Below are 22,678 nucleotides of genomic sequence, written 5' to 3'. Positions count from 1 at the left end.
TAGAAGCCACAGTGTTAGTTATCCAAACCACATCTGATATCAAATCACCGATTGTCAGTGTTCAATCAATCACTATACTTGCAATAAACATGAATCAGACATCTAGCACCCTACCCAACATGCTATTTTCCTAAAAGACAGACAAAATGAGGAATCATCCAGACTAAGCTGTTCACAACAGGTTTCTACTTTACACAAAATCTTTACCATCCATCACTACCACAGACATGATAGACCTTCATAATCAAAAACTCCTTTCTCCATCAGCTATACATATTCCTAGCATAGGGCATGAGTGTGCTACCTGAAGGTGGCCAAAGGAATATACTCACCCAAATAAAGGCCACCAAGGAAAGTTAAAAACCCCATCCAACCATCTGACTCAGATGAATAATCCATCCCACAACCATTCCCCAATCCTTCTCTTAGCAAGTCTCAGATCATCAGGATTCATAGTTAAAAATTTATGCCTAATCATAACCCCCCACAACTGAATTTGGGAGATAAAAATATCTTATAAGGGTCTCAATCCTCACCTTGAGGGATAAAATAGCATCCCAATTCCTTCCCCCTACAGTAGTCGAGTATTTCTAATTCAACCACACCCAAAAATTTCTCAAGTTACTTGGTATTACTCTCTTCCTCTGAAGGCTCTAGATTACAATTTATCCTTTTAAAAACAAAGCTGATCTTCCCCTTCCATGATCTTCACCCTTTCACATAAACAGGAGGGAAAATCACCCAACACATCCCACACATATGCCTCTGAGGAAAAAAGAGCTAAAGCAAGGAAGCAGGACATGTCAATTTCCCGGATGAAATCCTGGTCCCATACAAGTCAATGTTGCTTTTAACCTCAGCATAGGAAAAGAAACCAGAACAGCCAAAAACTGTTAAACAAAAACACACACCTTCATCCTATGTAATACATCCATCAACACCTTAGCCCACTCTATACCTCAATCTTGCATCCAACCTTAAATCCCCCCCCACAACCATTTCAGATAACATCCTTATAAATATAAGAGTTATGCTTCCATATCACTGATCACTCTTAATATTTAATCACAAGTTTTACAAAATATTTATAGATTCAGAAAACATACCTAGAAAATGTCTCTTCAGGCAGATATTTAGCTTGTTTCAACTCAATTTGTTCTTCAGGTACGGGTACATTATTCTCTCCGTCTCTTAGCCTGTTAATTGTTTGACATGACATTAAGTAAGGGGAGAGAGAAAGCTCCTGAATACGAGATAAAACTATATCCTCTGTTGACTGTGAAATCAGAACTCTAAGGATAGCTAGGATCCCAGATATCCATAACTGAACAGTGCTCACTGATGCCTACAAAAACAAAAAAGGAGAAAAATACAGCAGATTAAGAGATTGACAACTGTAATAATATAATGGAGAACTGACAACATATTATATCTGATAAAAGGTCATTCTTAAAGATGGTCAAAGAAGTGAAAAACTTTCCTACCTTGTCTTCTGCCACTATTGTGGCTCCCAACAGCTAAACGTTGATGGTGGCTTCTGGAAATCATTTTGGATTTGAGAGCATCCAATTGGGAACGGGTATTTCTACAACATTTTTTGTGAATGAAGTACTCACAAAAAAACTCCACGCCTTCTCAAAAATGAAATACTAGGAGGATCTTGTTTTGTTAACACATTAAAAAGGGGGTTACAATTCTGCACGAAACAAGCAGATTTTCGTAAACCTGCATCAGGAGTCTCCTCATTCTACACCAGTGGTCCCCAACCTTTCGTGGCTGCCTGGCGCAGGGCCGCCCATGCACCACGCGCCCGGGGCAGAGGCCGCCCATGCACCACGCACCCGGGGCGGGCGCACATAAATGCCCCGGCGGGCGCACATAAATGCCCCGGCGGGCGCACATAAATGCCCCGGCGGGCGCACATAAATGCCCCGGCGGGCGCACATAAATGCCCCTGGCACCGCGTTAGGGACCACTATTCTACACCACTGAATTACAAGTAAAATGACCAATACAAAGGCAAACTAGTCCTCCTGTTGAGTTCTTCTTTATTACCAAACAGTAATTTCAGCAGAATTTGGGAACAGAATTACACACACTGCAGAGAATTAAGAGAACACTCACTACTATTTTGTATAACAGCCACAAATGCATTAAAGGCTTTATTATCAAACAGAATAATGTAGTTTCTTTCACTGGTCACTTACCATTGTACTGGGAATAACAAACATACTCCTTAAAAGCATATCCACAGGACGGAGTGAAGAAGGAGCTAAAATTTCAAATAAAGTGTTCAATACTCCCAGAGCTTCGTGGGAATCGATATGCATCTGTTCAAAAGAAAGGAACAAATTTTATTCTCCATTGAACACAGCTGCCAAAAATAACAACGCCTTTGTGTCTTGAATGTTTTAGTACAATACTTGTGCATTTCCCATGCAATAAGGCTGCACTTCAGTTGGATAAACCACAACAGATTAGAAAACCCATAAGGGATCAGTGTTAAAAGCAGTTGCAGCCATTGCATTGGTTTGGTTTTGGTTCCATCTAAAAGCAATTGTACTGGGAGACAATGAATTAAAAGGGACATCAACTTGAAACTTAAGTTAGCAATCATATCAGATAGTACGCTACCTCCTCCCGCCCAAATACTAATTTTGTAGTTTTACTACCACAATTCTTATTTTTTGTTAAAGCACCTCTTCCATGTAGCGTGAGAAACACCTATATAAAAAAAAAGGGGGGGGGGAAATGATACGGATTACAAGCATGAGACAACTCTTTGTTCAAAGTAAATTAACTAGAAAAAATAGAGGTGGGGCAGTTTATTCCTACTAACTCTGACACAGTGATATCAAAAATGAGTAGTCCTGTGGTACCTTACAGAGCTTTCATGGGTAAAACCCACTGCATCAGATGAGTTGGAATGGAAGTAATAGAATCCAAGATCTATAGAACAGCAAAGCTGTCAATTGTAGGACATGTGTTAATGAAGCTAATTAAGAGGGCTGGATGTCCCCATTCATAGCTTTAGATGTGAAAATGCAAATGTGAAAGGCAGGGGAAATGGCTTTGTGATGTGTCAACTGTCCGATAAGCTTTTGCTTATCAGACAGTCAATTACTCGATTAGTCGCTTACATCCCTAGCTCCCTACGGAATCTGGGGACTGGATCCAGCAGCTTGGCGGACCAGATCTGACCAGCAGGCTGTATTTTGCCCAGTAATGATCTACACCATACGCTGCAATTCCCACTGTCTCTTGCAAATGAAAGGATGCCAACAAATAGAGCTTGAAGAGGAAGGGATGGAAAGAGGGTAGGAAAATACAAGTAGGGATCCCACATTTAGAAGTACTTCCAGTACCAGATAAGGGAGCTTTTTCAAGTGCTGGCTCCACCTGATAAACTGCACTTAAACTAGAGAGAGATGTGATGATGCAGAGGGCAAAAATGTCCGAAGTACTACAGTTCCAACCACTGCATCTACAGCAAAAGATAGCACTAGGGTATATTTTGAGAATGTGTGAATGGAACTCCAAGTAGCTGCTCTCCATATGTCCATTATCACTGATTCCTGCAGGGATCTAGGAGAAGCAGCTTGTGTTGTGGTTGAGTGTGCCTCTGCCAGGTGAAGGAATATGAGCTCACTGGTTGCACATGCATCCAGAAATTAATTTAAAGAAACTGCCTTAGTAATTTGTGAATAGATTTGGTCTTTTGCCATTAGAATGCCCAGACATATCCGGCAGCATAGGCATGACATCACCTCTTCACAGTGACATGTGATTTTGGGGAAAACACGTAAGTGTTCAGTCATCATGGAATTCAGTAGTAACTTTCAGGAAGAATTTAGGATGGAGATGAAGAGAAACCTTTTTCTTGTGAAAAAACGGGGATGGGAGGTCTGCCATGAGCACTACCATTTTGCTCACCCTTCAGGTGCCAAAGGTTCCAATAGTCTGATGAGTGCTGCCAGGTTGAGACTGAGGTCCCATTGTATGTTTGACCAATGGCGGAAAAATCCTGACGAATTTTCATGAATCTCTCTTGCTGAATGACTAAATGTGGAACATCTGCCTATTAGAGATAGGAAGGCTTGATACTCTATCTATAGTAAGCATGGTGGTCTGGATTAGTCATGATTCTTTGGGCAGTTATATACTTAAGTTTAAGCTGTGTTATATCAGAAGACAGCCAGTACAAAAAGCTTTATTTACAAAATTAGTTTTTAAAAAAAACCCACAATTACATTAATCTACAAATACATATGAAATACAAATAGAAAATATTGGAAACTATCCTTCTAAAATTGGTTTATATATGAAAGACTGTTTATAAATATAGTCCCAGAGGGGTAGCTGTGTTAGTCTGTAACTTTAATAAAAATATATATTAATTATTCTCTAAGGTGCAACACGACTATCCTTTTTTAGTCTTCAAGGCACCACAGGGCTACTTGATACATAAGAATTAAAAAAAAATCAATAAAGTTAGATACTAACCTGTTGTTTTGATAGCATTGGGAGAATTACATCTGCAATCTGCCGGGACAATCTTTTCCATTTGTCTTCATTCTCTTTGTGACACTGTTGCAGTACTAGGATGAACATCTCCAGCACCTGAAGAAAAAACACACCAGCACTTTAGAAAATGGCATATTTAAATAGCACAGTTGAGGGTAAGAACCACCACTAAAACTAATCGTTTTCCTCAAAACCAAAAAGTTATGCAACTTGCTTCTCAAAAATTATCTAGGACAGGGATAGATAAGGTACGGCCCCACAAGCTGCATCTGGCCCACCAAGACTTTTGATCTGGCCTGCTCTCACCCCTGCAGCGGGAGCAGCGCTGATCAAATCAGCTAGCTGTTCCCTATGGCTCTGTACTGTGGGAACAGGGTAGGGAAGGAGGAGCTTCAGCACACTGCCCCAACACCCAGCAAAATCTCTCCATTCCTACTAACTGGAAACTAGCCAAGGAGAGCTGAGAAATTTTGCCAGGGGATAGGGGCAGTGCAGCACAATCTCTTAGCTTCCATGAGCCAGTTTCTGGCCATGAGAGCTGAGAGATTTAGCTAGGGGTGGATGCAGTGTGAGAAGCCTCTCCCTCCCATCCCACACAGAGAAAGCCAGCAATCTGGGGTTGCTATCAGGGAAGCCTGCCTGAGAGTGCTGCTGAAAGGGAACTGCTTAGGTAAAAGCTTCTTGGTCAGACTACCTCTGACACCCCATCCCCTTCCTCCGCAGCCCTTGTACTCCCTCCTAAATCCTTCCCCGTGCCAGAATCCTCTCTTGCATCCAGACCGCCTCCTGGACCCTGCACCCCAATCCCCCTGCCCCAGGTCACAATCCCTTCCTTCACCCAAATTCCCTCTCAGACCTCACGCCTTCTCCTACACCCCAGTCTCCTACCACAAGCTCCCTTTTGCACCCAACCTTTGTTCCACACCCCACAGCTCCTCCATAGAAAAACAGCCCTTGAACACCTTCCAAAATCTTCGAGTGCCCCTCCCATCCATAAGTTATTGCCCACCCTTGATCTGGAACTGTGGTCACCAACAGGTCGATCGCGAGGCCTTGACCAGTCGATCGCGAGGTGTCCTGTCCGCCCCACCCCCATTTCCTTCCCTCCCACTCCGAAGAAGCCCCACTACCTATCTCAAGTGAAACTAGAGGTAGTGTCGGCTTCCCTGGGACAGACAAAAGTCCCGCAGCTTAGCGCCACTTCCGGAGATTCCGGAAATGTGCTAGCTGCTCTGCCAGGTGTATTGTGTAGGGAGTCGATGCTCCCTCCCACCGCACAGGAGGGGTGAGTCAGCCCCGGGGGAGGCGCGCACAGGGCTTCCCGGTGCCTGGGGGGTTGACGCTGGGGCAAGCGTGAGCGTAGCTTCCCTGCGCCGGGGGGGGGGGGGGGGGGGGGGGGTGGAGTGTCGGCCCCGGGGCAGGCACGCACTGGTTTCCCTCGGGGAGGAGGGGGGAAATCCTGGGAGGAGGCAGATGCAGGGGACTCTCTGCCTCCACTGGCACCCCACTCCCCAGCCCCCACTCCCCGCTCCCCAGCCACAGAATACTGTCCCCACTCCCTGAATGTTGTCCCCACTCCCTTGTCCCCAGCCACAGAACTCTGTCTCCATTCCTGTCCCCACTCCCCGAACACTATTACTATTAAATAGCATTCCTATTCTGCTCCACTTAGTTTTATTTCTTGTATGCATGTATGTGTAAAAATATTAACTAAGTAAATCCAGGAGAAGAAATGAAAATGTAGATCTATGACAATAACTTAAAAAAATCAGCTCTGGCCAGAATTTATAAAAAAAAACAAATTTCTCTCTCTCTATTATGACCCAAAAAATGTTATTTTCCAGATTTTTTTTACTTTTCTGTAGTATTTTATAAAAATTAAATGACTACCAATCTAGTTGTATCCATAAAAGGCTATGTAACTATGATCATTATAAAAGGTAAGATTATGTTATGGAGGCAATGGAGTCCATGACTTTCAGAGACTGCCATGACATTTTTTACTTCAACCTTGTGGTGGCAGAGCCAAAGACATCAGTTACTGAGGGCAACTTAGCACTCCAAGGCACTGTTGAGCCCCTGGAGCCCCAGAGCTGTCAGCTGCTGAAACAGCAGGTGCTGGATATCCTGCTCCCCTACTCTTTCAGCTCAGGCTCTATTCTTCTCTTGGGCTTCAGTCATTCCTTCCCCCCAATAGTTTTAATAAAAATCAGACAGGTCATGGTTTCGGCTTGACAGAGCCCTGGCTGGGTTGATTTAGTTGGGGTTGGTCCTGCCTTGGGCAGGGGGCTGGACTTTATGACCTCCTGAGGTTTCTTCCAGCTCCATGATTCTAGGACTCCCATGCTTTTTTATTGCCCACAACCTATGACTTATTACAAATAAGTGATACAAATCTTAGGCTTAATTATTACTCACTCCCCCATTTTCTCCTAATGATAGCTACACACACTTATTGTAGCTTGTCTTAAATTAGATCATCACTCAAGGACACTACTGTCTCATTACATGTTCATACAGCCCCCAATACACTGCAGGTCTTCAAGAATCTGACTGGAGCCCTTCACTGCTACTCCAAGGTCAATACTTACCACTATATATGAAATCTATCTTTCTACTCTATGATAAAAAATATATTTAACGATGAATGCTTTTATTGTTTGCTTTGGGACACTTGAATTTGTACTCTTACACTACCAATTTGGGAAGGGCCAGAAAGCAACAAATTTTTATCCTGCATATCCAGAAAATGCTCAGAACAAAGTCTGATTAATCAGGATTTGTCTAACTAATTAGGATGAATGTCATCTGAAATGCTTTAAGTGTGGCCAGTCTAATCAATAATTCACAATAGAACATATAAAGAATTACTAATTGGTCCACTTATCTTACCTGGTGATACTGGATAAGTCTTAATAGCATTGATACCACCACTTCTTTTTGTGTTTCCAGTTCTTTTCCAGCATCAGCTTTATTCGTTCCTCGTAATACAAAGAGATCATGGACAATGGGCTGCAGAGCTGGTATAGCTAAAAATCAAGATATTTCATATTTCAATATTAAATGCAAGTTATTTTTGAATAGTACAGAAAGGTTCCAACTCCCAGCTGTTTTACTACTTAAAATTAGCACTTAAATTGTAATGTTTCTATGAATACTTGTAGAAAACTTAAGTCATTCCCACATCTCTCTTGTTCTTTCATCCTTATTAAAGCTAAGTATAAGTCACAGTAATTGACAGATACATCTCTTGCATCAACAGCTCTGGAATAAGAAAAGGCTTTCAATATTCTTTTTCCAAAAGGAAGCTAAACAAAAGAGACAGCTGTGTTCACCTATGATACAAATAAGTAACAAGCCCTCCATAATATAATTTTGTTGCTATTAAATATTGTTTGGCCACCATTTCCATTATTTTATTTTATTTTTAAAAATAGAAGACCCTCACTACAAGCAGATATTTTTTCACAAATATAACTTACAAGAATTTTTTTCTGATTTTTCAAAAACACAACATTTTGGAAGATTTCCAAATTAAAAATCAGACATTTAAAGCAAAATCTGAGTATGGTTTTGCGCATGTGCATACAGAAAAGGATTATATTGCCTTGTCAAGAGTCTATCAGGCAATATTCTTGTAACAAACTAGCAATTACAACTATAAAATGACAATCAATTTATCACACTCATTTTTAACTAGAATATTTTATGAGAAAGCAAGGGACAGAAATCTTTAAGGAGAACCGGAAAGACTATAAACAAACTGTAGTGGTTAAATGCAGAAGAACTTTGTACGTGATAGTTTAGGGGAGTTGAGGCCTGCATTCTTTATCCCCTTTCCCTTTTCCCTATATCTGATGAGCCAGAAGCAAGTCCTTGGGAACATACACCACTTAAGATAAGCATTGTCGCCAATATAGCAAGAACAAGAATGAGATAAAGGCAAAGGGCAAGAACACAAACAATTCTGTTTACCCTAACGCACTGATCATGTAAACAGGGCCAAAGGACAAGAAGATCCAGATCAGAACCAGATTGATAACTAACAGCTAAGCCCTACATCAGCATGTAATGAGTAAGCCCTGGAAATGTCCAAACTGCCAAACAAGGCAGGAAAAGTGTATTTAAGGCTGCCTGAGAGCCTAGCAAATCGGACTTCACCGATGGGCTTTGGGTACCGTCGCCTCAGAAGCTGAGACAACCTCCCACTTCGTCTGCAGCCTACCCGGAGTCCCAGGCTTGCAGGAAGTGATGTAAGATTATGCCGCTTCTGTTATACAGTTCTTCCATTTATGGGGCACAGCTCTTAGCTGTCAGGAAATAAACTACTTGTGTATGACATACCTGTGTGGCATGTTTTGTACTTTGAGAACCCAGTGTCGGACTTGAGACTTATTCTTGCCGACTACACGACCTTACCTAAACAGCTCAGACAATACTTTAGAGCTTGTCTTCTACTCAAATTTCCTAATTACTCTGAACAAAAATAGCCAAATATGCATAATTGCAAGAGGAGTATAAATGGGATAAACAATATTTTCTGCCAGAAGGAGTAAGTTCATACCTTTGAATAAGGTTTAATATGTAAACAAAATGTAATTTTAAAGAATGCCACAAGAAAACCATATAAAGGTTTTCCGGGCTGACCAGCATGAGCCCAGCATTCCCTAGCATGATACTTTATATTCTTTTTTAGTATATTGCAAATAGTTAGTACTTTTACTGTTTTGGTTTTCAAGTTACCATGTGTAACAGCTTTCCTTCCACTGGCCATGATGCCATCACACAGCTGAATAATCTTAGGAATTCCAATGATCTGTTTGGAGTGATATCGTTCATAAGACAATAATACCAGGAAGAAAAAAATATTGGGGATAATTGCCTCGGATTCCCTGGAACAAAACAAAAATGTCAATACACACTAACTTACATTTATTAAACATATACAGGTCCGATCTATTCAGTAAAAAATAATCAGCCTATGCTTTATGAAAAATTCACGAACATATTTTTCATGAAACAATAAATAGTACAATTCAAAAAAGATATTAATGTAAATTCTTCAACTGGCCTGTGTGATTATTTTCCATAATCCTACTACAGAAGGAAAGGAGATTTTTGTATGTCTGATTATACCTGAACTGTCCCACTTCAATGTATTCAAACTGCTTTAGCACAAATCCAATAAACACCTACACAAAGGATAAAAAGTATGTGTTAAGAATGGTACACATTCAGAGTGGCGTAACACTGTCAATATTAATTTCTCATCTAAAACTAAACTTGCAGATGAAACTTTAAAAGTACTGATTCCCACAGTTTGCTAGAAGATATTCTGAAGACTTTCATGAATGCTTAGAAGAAAATGGCACGACATGAATGCTTAGAAGAAATTTTGAGTGTGTTGTAAACGTAAATGTAAAAACTTAAAATTGCATCACATTTTAGATGACATATTTCATACAAAAATACAGCCTTTATGAAGTGTTATGGTAGAGAATTAATGAACTTAAATTAGAAAATGAAGATTGAATACTGACACTTCAAATTTAACCCTGCTTTCTTTGTACTTATGCATCAAAAGATATATACATTTTACTGATGGGAATTCTGTACCAAAAAAAAAAAAAAAAAAAAATCAAAAAAACAAAAACAAAAAACCCACCACTCTGCAAAATTCTGCATATTTTGTCACAATAACACAATATGACCATGACAGCTTCCATTATTTTGGTAATTAATTTCAAAATACCTATTAGCAAGTATCAGAGGGGTAGCCGTGTTAGTCTGTAACTTTAAAAACAAGTAGAGTAACTATTTTATTTTATTTTATTATAAGCTTTCGTGGGCAAAACCCACTTTGTTAGATGAGATGTCTTAAGCTCATCTCATCTGACAAAGTGGGTTTTTCCCACGAAAGCTCATGATGTTGAGTGGGTGTGTCAGTGTCTAAGGTGCCCCAGGACTATTCGTTGTTAGCAAGTATGTTTGTAATAATACAGGCAAAAAAGATTTGGGTTTTTTTTTTTTTTTTTGACAGATTCCTTACTAGGCAAATACATACAGAACTGAGTAATTAATTTAAAATACAAAAACATATTGCCCGCACCCTTCAGAAGCAGTGCAGATGCTTGGAAAAGTTAGAGATAACAAAGGAACTGAGGGAGAAAGAAGAAAGCTGGGAGTGAACCTGGAGGGTCGTGACTGTGGATGGGAGAAATATAGAACAGTTTTTTGGGGAGGAGAGGATTGTTAGCGAGTTGGGGAGTTTCCCCTATGCAGAGCCTGACTGACCCCCTACTCTCTTTTTTACTTAGTCAGGCACATCTGCTCCCATCCCCATGTGGCCTTGCATCCCCCTTCTCAGTCAGCCCCTGATTGGGTGCTGTCATGCTATTAGCTCCTGATCCTATGCCCCAATCTGCCTTCTCCACTAGTTCTGAATCCAAGTATGTGATGATCCCCAGCAGTCCTGTATGCCCTTCTGTCTGTGTAGGGTTCCCTACCAAGAGCCATTTAAATAGTATCCTGATGCCCGAACCACCACCTGGAAATTCAGTGGCATGGGCAGCAGGATACAAATAGAAAGTAACCAGAGGCAATCCATGGGCCCAATCAAAGTATTGGGCAGGCTGGATCCAGTCCCCAGCCTGTATATTCGCCTAGAGCAGAGCTGGGCAACATTTTAACATACATGGACACTCAATCATGGATTTAAAAGTAGTCATCCTTCTACAAAGGAATTTCACTACCCAATTACAGAGACACTGCTAAACAGTAATTAATTTACAAATTTGACACTGTTATCCTCAGCTTGAATAAAGACATTAACTGGTTGACGCATTAGAAAGCCAATTTCTCCTGCCTCTAACGTGCATTTTCACATCAAAAGCTACGAATGGGACACATCTAGTCCACTCAGCCTCATTAACACAGGTCCTACATTGGACAGGTAGCTCCGCTGTTATACATATATTTTGTTTTTTTATTATTTCCACTCCAATTCATCTGATGAAGTGGGTTTTACAAAAATATATACATTTATGAGCTTTCGTGGGTAAGTTTCTAATGTGCCACAGGACTACTCATTCTTAAAATTATAGAATTACACGGCTTCTCCTCAGGAACTATTGAATAAGCTATATATACACCAAGCAAAGGTTTATTCACAGAAAAAGTAAAAACTGTCCAAAGCACAGCAGCTCCTTTGCACCATCACCGGAGAGAGCGTGCAGCGCCCTTTATACCATGCCATGTGGGCACCCCTTCAGGGGTCACCAGAGCAACTCCCATAGGTGTAGTGCTGAGGAAAACACTTTCAGCACTGGCACATGTTGTGTGTGCTTACAACTACTGTGGAATGGATATCAGCAATCACTCACAGAAAAACGGATAATATCCTTACTACACCAAAATGTGCAAATTCTACACATTTGCACCAATGAGAATCCAGAGTAATTTTGTTTCCAGAGGATTCTTGGTTATTCAATGTATAAGTTACATGGTGATTAAATGATTGCTAGTGGGTATAAAATTTGGAAATTCAGACACACAGATCCCCATTAAGTATGCTTAGGAGAAAATTTTCTAGTTGATAATATTTACAAATGGCATCCAGCCAGAAAACCTAAAATTTAATCTGTTCTCATGTTGTTACATATCAGGTATATAGATTAAGATCTTTGTCTTTTGTGATTAAGTAGTAATCCAAATGATTCTAACCACAAACCATATTTTCCTAGTTGTAATTATAACATTCCTGCTTAAAAATCTTAACTATAATAAAATTATTTAGCAGTGTGATAGGCTGTTATATTTCCAAACGGAAGTTGATAATTTAGAAATGATTATTAAATTAATAGTTCTGCAGATTTAAACATTTACCCATATGCTAGAGTGCATGATAATCAAAAGGGAAAAAGATTAACCGAACTACAGGTTGAACCTCTCTAGTCCAGCACACATCTGGTAACATCAGTGGTTTGCATGATTTTAGTTACTGGATGTCCACTTACCATGGATGTGATCAAGTTTCCTGTGCTCCCATAAAGTTTGTTTACAGACACCAGTCCTGACAATGTGTTCTGTGCTGTTATTTAGTTCTAATTTACCCCTAAATGTCTTCTAAGAGCCCAGTAAGCAGTGGAAGTGTTGATAATGCTGCTAGACAATATAGAACCTCTGTGGTTCCAAAAATTGTCTGGTTTGGCACTGATCAGGGCACCAGGATGCCAGACTAGAGAGGTTCAACCTGTAGAGATAAATAATGATCTTCATATTCCTGTAGAGAGAAATATAATTTCTGTAATTTCAATTTTAAATCATAGTTCTCATCTATGGTGCTATTAGTAGGCCAAGGAAGGTCATTATTTTTACAGTAAGATTTTAGCTTGAAAGTGTCCCTATAAGAACTAAAATGGTCTAATCTATTATGAACTGTCCAAAAAGAGTAGACAGTTTGACTAACCTGGTCAGAATCTAGAAGACAGTAGTTAACACGTAGCTGAACCAACTGTGCTAGTAGATCTAAAACCTGTCTCTGTAGTTGTACCGATGTTGTTGTTGTATATTGCTTTAAAGCTTTTATAACAAGGGGTTCAAACAAGCGAATGTGATTGTGAATAGCATTCTGTGAAAAAGAAAAAGAAACAGTTTAAAGCCACATATTGCCTGTGAAAGATTCCTGTTCAAAAATGAACTGTTAAAATATAACTTCATGTGGATAAAAGGTAAATTTTACCCCTTCTTTCATTTTACTGTTTAAGTACATATTTTAAATACCTTGTCAGCACGATGTTTTGTTGCACTTGTAAGGCTAGTTTTCAGTTGCGTAGAAACTTTCTGCAGAACATCAAACCATCTATCAAAATAAAAAAATACAACTAAGGGATACATTTGAGAAAATTCTTACATGCACACTCCCTACTATTTTATTTACTAGCATTAGCTTTGTAATAGGGCTTGATTGTTTCAAGTATTTTAGTTAGCTAAGAGAAAATTAAAAATTCACTTTAAGTATTTTAACAAACAGATAATTAGAGTGTACAAACTCACTTATCTATGGAACATTTACTGTACATCAAGGGTAGAAGCAATGCAAACTTTCCTGTGTTATTCTACTAATATATTTGTAGCCTGACTAGCTGCAGACTTGAAAGGAGAATTCTGTCTCCATTTATTTGCCTCTATTAAGACTCAACATGAATGTCAATTAGCAAAAAATGATATTAATACAGTTGGTTTAAAGTTAATATTTATTATTAAATAGCAAATATGTAACCTTAACAATTTCTTCTAAATATTAGAGATGTTAACATGTGGTTAATTAACATGTAACAACTGAAAAATTTCAGCAGTGACACGCAGCAGGGAGAGTGGGCTCCCTGGGAGCTGGTGAACGTAGAGAACCAATTTTAAGCTGGCTCACTTCATGAACAGGCTCCCACTTGTTTGCTGCCTCTGATACAGAGGGCGTGCGGGGAGGAGAGTGGGGAAGGTGGCTCCCCGGGAACCATTGTGTGCAGAGCCAGTTCCCTTTGTGTACCAAGAGCCTGCCTGTAACTGTGAAGGTTAATCAATGAGCCCAAATTCATCAATTAACCATGTACATGGTAACACTTTTGAATCCCTACCAAATTAAGATATATGCAAAGGCTGTATTTCTGCTTGACAGTACCAGGCAAATTAGTCAAAACAATAGTAAAGAATAAAATTGTGAGGCATGTAGAAGAACATAATTTGTTGGACAAAAGTCAACATGATTTCTGTAAAGGGAAATCATGTCTTACTAATCTATTAGAGTTCTTTGAAGGGGTTAACAAACATGCAGACATGGGGGATCCAGTAGATAAAGTATACTTCGATTTTCAGAAAGCCTTTGACAAGGTCCCTCAGCAAAGGCTCTTGTGTAAATTACATGGTCATGGGATAAGAGGGAAGGTCCTTTCTTGGATTGAGAACTGGTTAAAAGACAGGAAACAAAGGCTAGGAATAAATGGTAAATTTTCAGAATGGAGAGGGGTAACTAGTGGTGTCCCCTAAGGGTCAGTCCTGGTACCAATCCTTTTCAACTTATTCATATATGATCTGGAGAAAGGGGTAAGCAGTGAGGTGGTAAAGTTTGAGGATGATACCAAACTGTTTAGGATAGTCAAGACAGAAGCAGACTGTGAGGGACTCCAACAAGATCTCACCAAACTGAGTGATTGGGCAACAAAATGGCGAATGAAATTTAACGTAGATGAGTGTAAAGTAATGCACATCGGGAAAAATAACCACAACTATACGTACAGTATGATGGGGGCTAATTTGGCAATGACAAATCAGGAAAGAGACCTTGGAGTTATCGTGGATAGTTCTCTGAAAACTTCCACACAGTGTGCAGCGGCGGTCAAAAAGGCAAATAGGATGCTAGGAATTATTAAGAAAGGGATAGAAAATAAGAAAGAATATCTTACTGCCCCTATATAAAACTATGGTGTGCCCACATCTTGAATACTGTGTACAGATGTGGTCTCCTCACCTCAAAAAAAGATATTTTGGCCTTGGAAAGGGTTCAGAAAAGGGCAACTAAAATGATTAGAGGTTTGGAACGGGTCCCATATGAAGAGAGGTTAAAGTGACTGGGACTTTTCAGTTTAGAAAAGAGGAGACTGAGGGGGAGATATTATAGAGTTATATAAAAACATGAGTGGTGTGGAGAGGGTGGATAAAGAAAAATTATTAGTTCCCATAATAGAAGAACTAGAGGACACCAAATGAAATTAATGGGTAGCAGGTTTAAAACTAATAAAAGAAAGTTCTTCACACAGCATGTACTCAACCTGTGGAACTCCTTGCCAGAGGAGGCTGTGATGGCTAGGACTATAACAGAGTTTAAAGAGAAGCTAGATAATTTCATGGGAGGTTAGGTCCATAAAAGGCTATTAGCCAGAGGATACAAATGGTGTCCCTGGCCTCTGTTCATCAGAGGCTGGAAAAGGATGGCAGGAGACAAATCGCTTGACCACTGTCTTAGGTCCACCTTCTCTGAGGCACCTGGTGCTGGCCACTATCGGCAGACAGGCTACTGGGCTAGATGGACCTTTGGTCTGACCCAGTACAACCGTTCTTATGTACATTTACCACTTTGCTTTGTGAAGAAGTTTTGTTCTATCCAGAATACAGTGTTGTACCAAAGTTCAAATTAGTAAATATAAGATACATTATGGTATTTCAAAAGAATATATAAGAAAAGTTCCTGCTATTGACAGTATATTGTAATTTCAATATGTAAAAGACATCAATAAACTTTACAACAGTCCTGTTCAGGACTTACAAAGATTTTATGATTGACTGTCTGCAGCTAGAGTGTTTCGATAAGTTTTATGAAAGTCTGCATGCCACACACAGAAGGAAAAACAAAACAGTTACCCTGAAGCATCATGTTCCTGCTCTGCCTGTACCATGTTCCTTAGACTCGCGTCAGCAAGTGCCTGTGTAAAGTGTGTATAAGGGGCCATGAAGCAGTAATGATAAAGACCAGGCCTCAAATTAGAAGAGCCTAAACGCTGGACTTTGCCTTGAGATTTGCTGGGGTTTGAAGATAAGCCATCATATTGAGAAGCCAAGTTTGTTCCGAATAAAGTTTTCAGCATCTAAAGAAAAATGTGAAAAAAAAATGAACATTTCTGAAACTTTAATCCCCCACCCTCCCAACAAGCATTCTTTCAGTAACAGAGAAAGTTTTATATTGCCAGTGCACCATGGAAAAGGGGTTGGTGCAGCTTACTTTCTCCATTCAGCAAAAGAGGAGAGACTGAACTGTGACAGACTAAGACAGACTCACTCTTATCCTTGCTTCTACGCCAGTGCAGTAAGATACTGCACCTTACTCTGGCTAGATTACAAGGTACCAACACAAGGCACTCAACTCTGCAACTCCAACCCAGACATTTATATGTATAATCAGTTTGGTAAGACATTTTATGAAAACTTTTTTTCTATGTTTGTTCCTATGTTTTTAAAATAGCTTTTAATAAACTTGTATTTAAATATGAATGGAGTTTTATGGCTTGTTTATCCTGAACAAGATTATTTATTTGCTGTTGACACCAAGTCAAACATTCAATAGGCAAAATAAAGAAGAAACTTAATCACTTGTATTGAATTTGATTCTGATGAAAGCTACTTGTCTATAGTTTTATACAAAAATTGTGTTTTGCACCAGTAAACATCTTTCAATCCTGTCATTAGTTCCTATAAACTAATATATAACCTGTATCATAACTAGAGTTTTCCTTGTGGCAGATAGTATGTATAGCTGACTTGTGCTTACCTGCTAGGTCATACTAGAACACCAGAGACAATCCCTTTTGATCCAATCCAGAGTGGGCATATTTGGGAGTTTGCGTGGGACTCCAAAACGTATTAATTCTCTAATTGAGTATTTGATAAAAGTTAACTATTTTACTGCAAGTTTACATCTGTATTTTTTTAAATTAGAGCCAAATGTAGGTGCTAGATAAACCTCAACCTTTTTATACTGAAGGATAAAAAAAACCCATAAAAAGTATTTTACAAAAATAGCGTTGTTCTATTGAACCTTTAATGCAAGAACCAAATAATTTACAAATATCAGTGAATTTAGCCTCCATCTCACTGTAAGTAGAGCATCATCATCCTGTAGATGAGGAAACTGAAGGAGAGAAAAATTAAAAACCTGATTTCCAGAAGTGCTCAGCTTCTTTGGAGGGAGAAGGGCAAGAAATGGTCCTATGACTGATTGCAAAGGTCACACAAGAAATCTGTGAAAAAGTAAAAAATAGTACCCAGATCTCTCAACTCCCTATCAGTCCTTTAAACCAGTGGTGCGCAACCCATGGGTCGATGCCTTCCCAGGGGGTCGTGGCATGTTCCTGCCCGCTGCTGACCACATGGCATTGCTCCCAGGTATGGTCAGTTGCAAGCCCCACGGGGGCCGTGGATGGCTTACTGGAGGAATGTCACTGTCTGTTCCTGGCTGCTCAGTGCCGCTTAGATACGGCTAGATGGAAGTCCAGCTGGGAGACACCAGCGGTTTTGGGGGGAGTTTTTTGTCGACAACTTTGCCGACCGCCATGGGTCACGGCCGCTAAAAGGTTGCGCACCCCTGCTTTAAATCATGCTTCCTACTCTCAAATGTACTCTGCATCCAGATAACTGGAATAATTTGTTTCCTGACACTTAACAATGTAGGTAAGCATGTCAAGAGAAACTATTCAGATGGTACAAGAGGTTCTAGGACAAGTGACACTAGTGATTTAAAAATGGCGTAACAAAAGGAATCCTCAGTGCCACACTATCACTCCCAAAATTCAAACAAAAGTTACTTCCTTACCTGTTGTACACAAACTGTTGCCATCATTGGTTCTCTGTTAAAACAGGATTTCAGATATCCCAATATCTCTTCAACACACTAAACATAAGTTTAAAAGTAATTTAATCAATTTAAATGAAACAGAAGCTACTATTGCATAATTCTCAGACAGCAAAAAATGAAAAACTGCAGGCTCAAAAAACAAATATGTACCAGAAAGAAACCAGGAAATTACAACTTAAATCTACACTTTCATACAAACTTGTTATATGTCATGTCAAATATGGTCAAGTTTAACAGCCCAGTTAAATTAAGAACCGAAAATATCAAACTTGGGGGAAAAAGACCAACCCTGCTGATTTTCTTCAGTTAATATAAATATAGAATAATTATATGGCTATAATGAAAGTAAGATTCAAAAGGTCTCCAGCTTTCTTGGTAAGCAACATCACCTGTATTAACTTTAATTATGCAAAATTATTCAGTTTTTCATAAATTCTCTTTACACAGTAAACTCACTGTGACGCGGTGAGGCCCGCCTACCCCACCGAAACAGGCCCACCCTGTATTGACCCCGCGATTGCCTTCTCGCTAGTGGGGGCAACACAATGGGAGTTGCTCACGTGCGGGCTGTGTAGTGCTGCCGCGCGTCAGCTGAGCGGCGGGCCAGCAACCGTTGCTGAGCAACGCAGGGCGCACGGCCGCAGGGTAATGGCGGCCGGAAGTGACGGCAGGGGCGGAAGTGACGTCAGAAGCCCAGGGGGAAGGGAAGGGGGAGGGGGATAAAAGCCCCGAGGGAAGTGCCAGGAAGGGGGGAGAGGGGCAGGAGAAGAGAGAGAGGGAGGGGAGAAGGAAACGGAGAAGACAGTTGTAGGAGAGGCGCGAAGGAGGCGAGGTGGAAGCAGCCCAGGGCAGGGCACGGAGCCGGCGCACCGGTGGGTTAAGGGGACATACCCCCTCCGGTGGGACAGGTCCAGGAGACTCTGTCCTTAGGGCCCTGGACTGGGGTCTGGGAGTGAGGGTGGGCCCAGACCCCCACACCGCAGCCCAGTGAAATAAACTTTAGAGGCAGCGGCCATTCAGCAGCTAGCGAGCAAAAAGGGAAGAGAAGACAAGGAAGAAAGAAGGGGGGCGGGACAGGACCCCCACACTCACATATACACTTTTAATTTAGTGAAATGTAGACATTTCCTCCACAAATGGAAAATGAAAGAATCACCAAGTTGTTACTGTGATGAGGTACAAATCACAGAACTAACCCCAGCCACAATTACTTTTCAAATGTCATATGAAATAAAGAAACAACACCCATGAAGTTCACTTACTGTGCAACCCAACATTTTGTCATTGACCCCAATACCTGTCAGCCTTATCAAGCACCAATTAATGTCAAATATAGCTAATTTCACATTATATTAAATAAACACACCTTTCCAATGTCTTGAAGAGTTGCAAGTTCCAAAATTTGAGAGAGGACATCCAGAGCTGATCGCAGGAAACCTCCAAATTTTTCATTGTTGTTCTGAAGATCCAGTGTAACCTTATCAAAATAGAGGAGTAAAGGCATTAACCCAGCAAAGTTATTAGACAGTGAGGTGGAAAGTAGAGATGAAAAAAATGGGTGCTAGGAAAGTTGGAGGTCTGTTCCAAGTCCTTATCAGGCCGGATTGTGTTGCTGAAAGAGCTGTAGTTTGACTGTAGGGCTCACTTGTGAACTGGGTTGCAGAACTGGTCTTTAGGCCTGATGTAATTCCCATGGTGCCCAATAAACCCTTAGGTGCTGATAGGTACTTGATGCAGAGACACATGGGGACAGATACCAGGGAGTATTTCTCAGAGCTCTATGTCTGGGGTAATAAAAGTGAGCCCTCAACTTGCTCTGAGGTGTACAAATCTTGACCTCATAGAATGAACTGATGACACCTCTCTGCTATTATCTGAGTCAGCAGAGGAGGAGTACTCCGCTTACAAAGGGAGAGAAGTACCAGATGGAATAACGGAAACACACTCATGACTTGTACATATAGCAAGTTAGTAAGCAGCAAGCTTCAATATTAACCTACAGCACTGCAGTGGGCTTGTGTGAGATGCTGCTGCTGTACACTAGAAGTTCCACACTGTGACAAACTTTGACTTATTGACATTTTTAGTGCAAAGCAAAAGTATCTATACAGAAAGTTACTGAGCAGCACATTGGATCACTGCAGATTTACGCCCCAGTTTGCTGCTCACTAAGGGCTCATCTAGACTTCACGGAATGGTCAAAAGAGGATACGCAAATTCCTCAAGAATTTGCATCTCTTCTTCCGATTGCACTTTTGAAAGCAGAGCTTTTGGTGAACCCCTCCCCTTTATCGAAAAGCTACATAAACCTCAAAAAATGAAATGCTAGGAAAGCTCTGCTTTCAAAAGTGCAATCGGAAGAAGACATGCAAATTCCTGCTGAATTTGCATATCCTCTTTTGACTGTTCCGCGTAGTTTAGATACGCCCTAACTCGCTGTAGAGACAAGCCCTCCAACCACGTCCTGATTGGTATTGCTAATACACTCAGAACTGGTAACTGTACTTTTACTACAGATCATAGCGTAGAATCCAGTGCCACAGAAATCCTTTACTCCCTAACTCTGCGCAGAGTTTCGGCATGGGGTGTGCTAGTACTGGAGATGCACAAATGGAGGACATCAGAACCAAAGTAGTAGTTAACATCACTACAAGGTGTCAATACCTAAAATTTCCAAGGTACCAAAGAGGCCAGTCCTGGAACAGTGTCTGGTGACTTAGGCAGTGCCAGAGGGACTACTTTTGGGTATTGAACCACCCTTCTCAAAGGCAATTTGGGAGAATTTCTGGCTTCTAGGAGTAGGACTTGGTGAAGGAGACCTAGAACTCTCTCCTTTGGGGGCTCTGTTCTCTTCCCCAGAGGTTGTAGTACTAGAGGAGGATGAATTTTTAAGAGGTTCCCATTTCTGATCTGAACACAAGAACTGATGGAAAAAGTGAGGACAATTGCTAAGGATTTTCCGCCCTAGCCATTTAAGGATCTGATGCATGCATCAACATCTCCAGCAGAAGCTACTTCAGGTGGGATTTTTGCATTTTGAGTTCTTTGAAAACAATTTATAATAGTGCATAGTATGTGCCCCTTACCAAGCCAGACTAAGCACCAACTGTGCCCATTAGAGGACTCACTACCACTTTGTATACAAGGCAACTCTGAATTTAAATCATAATGGATGGACTTGATACCAGGAAAGTCCTACAGATAAAGGAAAAATTTTCATCTCCTCAAAAGAGGAAAAGAAACTATCAAAAATGATTAATATAATTTAATGACTAATTGCTACACACCCATCAATGTACAGCCCATTCAACAGGCTGTACCGTGAACAAGTAGTATAGACACTGCAAGTTCCAACTCCTAGCCAGAGTCAATAAGAAAGAATTAAGGGATGGCTGGGGGTTGGCCCATCCTTTATGTCTTCAGGTTGGAGGGATGAAGACATTGAAGGTGCAGATATGGCCTCAAAGGATATTGTTGGCCAAAAGAATATGAATTTCAGTATATACGAGAAATGCCCAACATTGGAATGAATATTTTATCTACTATGTATTTTAGAGACACAGCAACACCAGGTAAACCTTCTAGTGTGACATATTAAGTATGTTAAGAGGCGAGTAATTGGCTAATCATGTAGTCGATGCAATTTCTATCAACTACATGATTAGTCAACAAGGGAAGGTGCTCACTGTCCCAGCTCGCACTGGGTCTGAGACTGTTGCAGTTCTGCATTTTAAATGTCTCGGATCCAGCGCGATCTGGGATCCCCCACAATCTCCCTTAGACAGGGGCTGCTGCTCCAGCTCCTGGCTACTTCATGCCAGTCTCCCCTACCCTTCCTCCCCTAAAGAGGCAGCAGGGGGAAAGGGGAATGCAAGTAGTCGACTACTCACTTACATCTCTTTACAATATATTCAACAAGCGCTCAAATAACAAACATGTAAAGAATATGAAACTTACAACACTGGATAGTGTAACACTATCAGAAAAGAGTTCTCATTTCATCTAAAGGAAATGGTACTGTACCTTATAGTTCGCATGGGTAGCTTTCAAGACATCATATAACTTGAGATACGATGGAAGATGATAGAAACTGCCCAGTAATGATGATTTGCTTGTTGGAGCAGGACCTGAAGTATCAGTTTGCCTAGCAGCTTATTAAAACAGAAAAATAATCCTGAACAAATCAATGAACACATTAAATTAAATATGGATGAACTCTATGGAATATAATGAATCACTTTTAAATGCACTGTAAAATGAACCAACATATATATTTGAATGATTAGAATAAGAACTGTGATTTAAGCTCAGAGGATGACTCAAAGGACCAGAATTTACAGAACACCACCACAATATATCTGATGCCAATCAGCTACAAAGTAAGTCAATTAACTGACACAGGACTCACTAAAATAGTTATGGAGAACTTCCAAAAAGGAGAATAAACTTTGCTCCTTTTACTCCTGCCCATTTCTGCAATAGATACAGAGAAACCTGCAAGCTCTTACTTTCAATGTTTAGAGTTTTGCTTTTCAGGATCAGTCACTCTATTCTCTGAACAGGAAAAGAGCTTCCATTTTCAGAGCAAATATATAAACTAATTTTTATTTTTAATCAACAGTTTATGAGATTCAAAGCACAATTATAACAATGAGAGGCACAAATCCATACTGCTCCCAAAGAGTTAACGAGTTCTTTACGAAAAAGATTTGCCACTCAAGATTTAAGCACTGAAAATATTTTTACTTTCTTCTG

The 22,678-nt window shown here is 40.3% G+C and overlaps 1 protein-coding gene across 6 annotated transcripts in view; it reads right to left on the bottom strand.

Moving 5' to 3' along the window:
- Positions 1-22,678, bottom strand: part of HTT (huntingtin) — a 209,688-nt gene that overhangs the window by 91,939 nt on the left and 95,071 nt on the right. For all 6 annotated transcript variants that reach the window (XM_075930825.2, XM_075930827.2, XM_075930826.2 and 3 more), the window contains 12 exons: positions 21,947-22,074; positions 19,290-19,400; positions 17,882-17,959; positions 15,937-16,160; positions 13,306-13,384; positions 12,992-13,153; positions 9,661-9,716; positions 9,268-9,416; positions 7,417-7,553; positions 4,504-4,620; positions 2,208-2,330; positions 1,107-1,345 (listed from right to left, as the gene is read on the bottom strand). In XM_075930825.2, coding sequence (XP_075786940.2) covers positions 1,107-1,345; positions 2,208-2,330; positions 4,504-4,620; positions 7,417-7,553; positions 9,268-9,416; positions 9,661-9,716; positions 12,992-13,153; positions 13,306-13,384; positions 15,937-16,160; positions 17,882-17,959; positions 19,290-19,400; positions 21,947-22,074 — 1,603 coding nt within the window. The remainder of the gene's footprint in view (positions 1-1,106; positions 1,346-2,207; positions 2,331-4,503; positions 4,621-7,416; positions 7,554-9,267; positions 9,417-9,660; positions 9,717-12,991; positions 13,154-13,305; positions 13,385-15,936; positions 16,161-17,881; positions 17,960-19,289; positions 19,401-21,946; positions 22,075-22,678) is intronic.

Source organism: Pelodiscus sinensis, chromosome 4 (genome assembly GCF_052426305.1).
Source record: "Pelodiscus sinensis isolate ZL-2025 chromosome 4, ASM5242630v1, whole genome shotgun sequence".
Taxonomy (NCBI): Eukaryota; Metazoa; Chordata; order Testudines; family Trionychidae; genus Pelodiscus; species Pelodiscus sinensis.
Note: the sequence above shows the minus strand (reverse complement) of the source record. Positions and strands in the feature narration are given on the sequence as shown.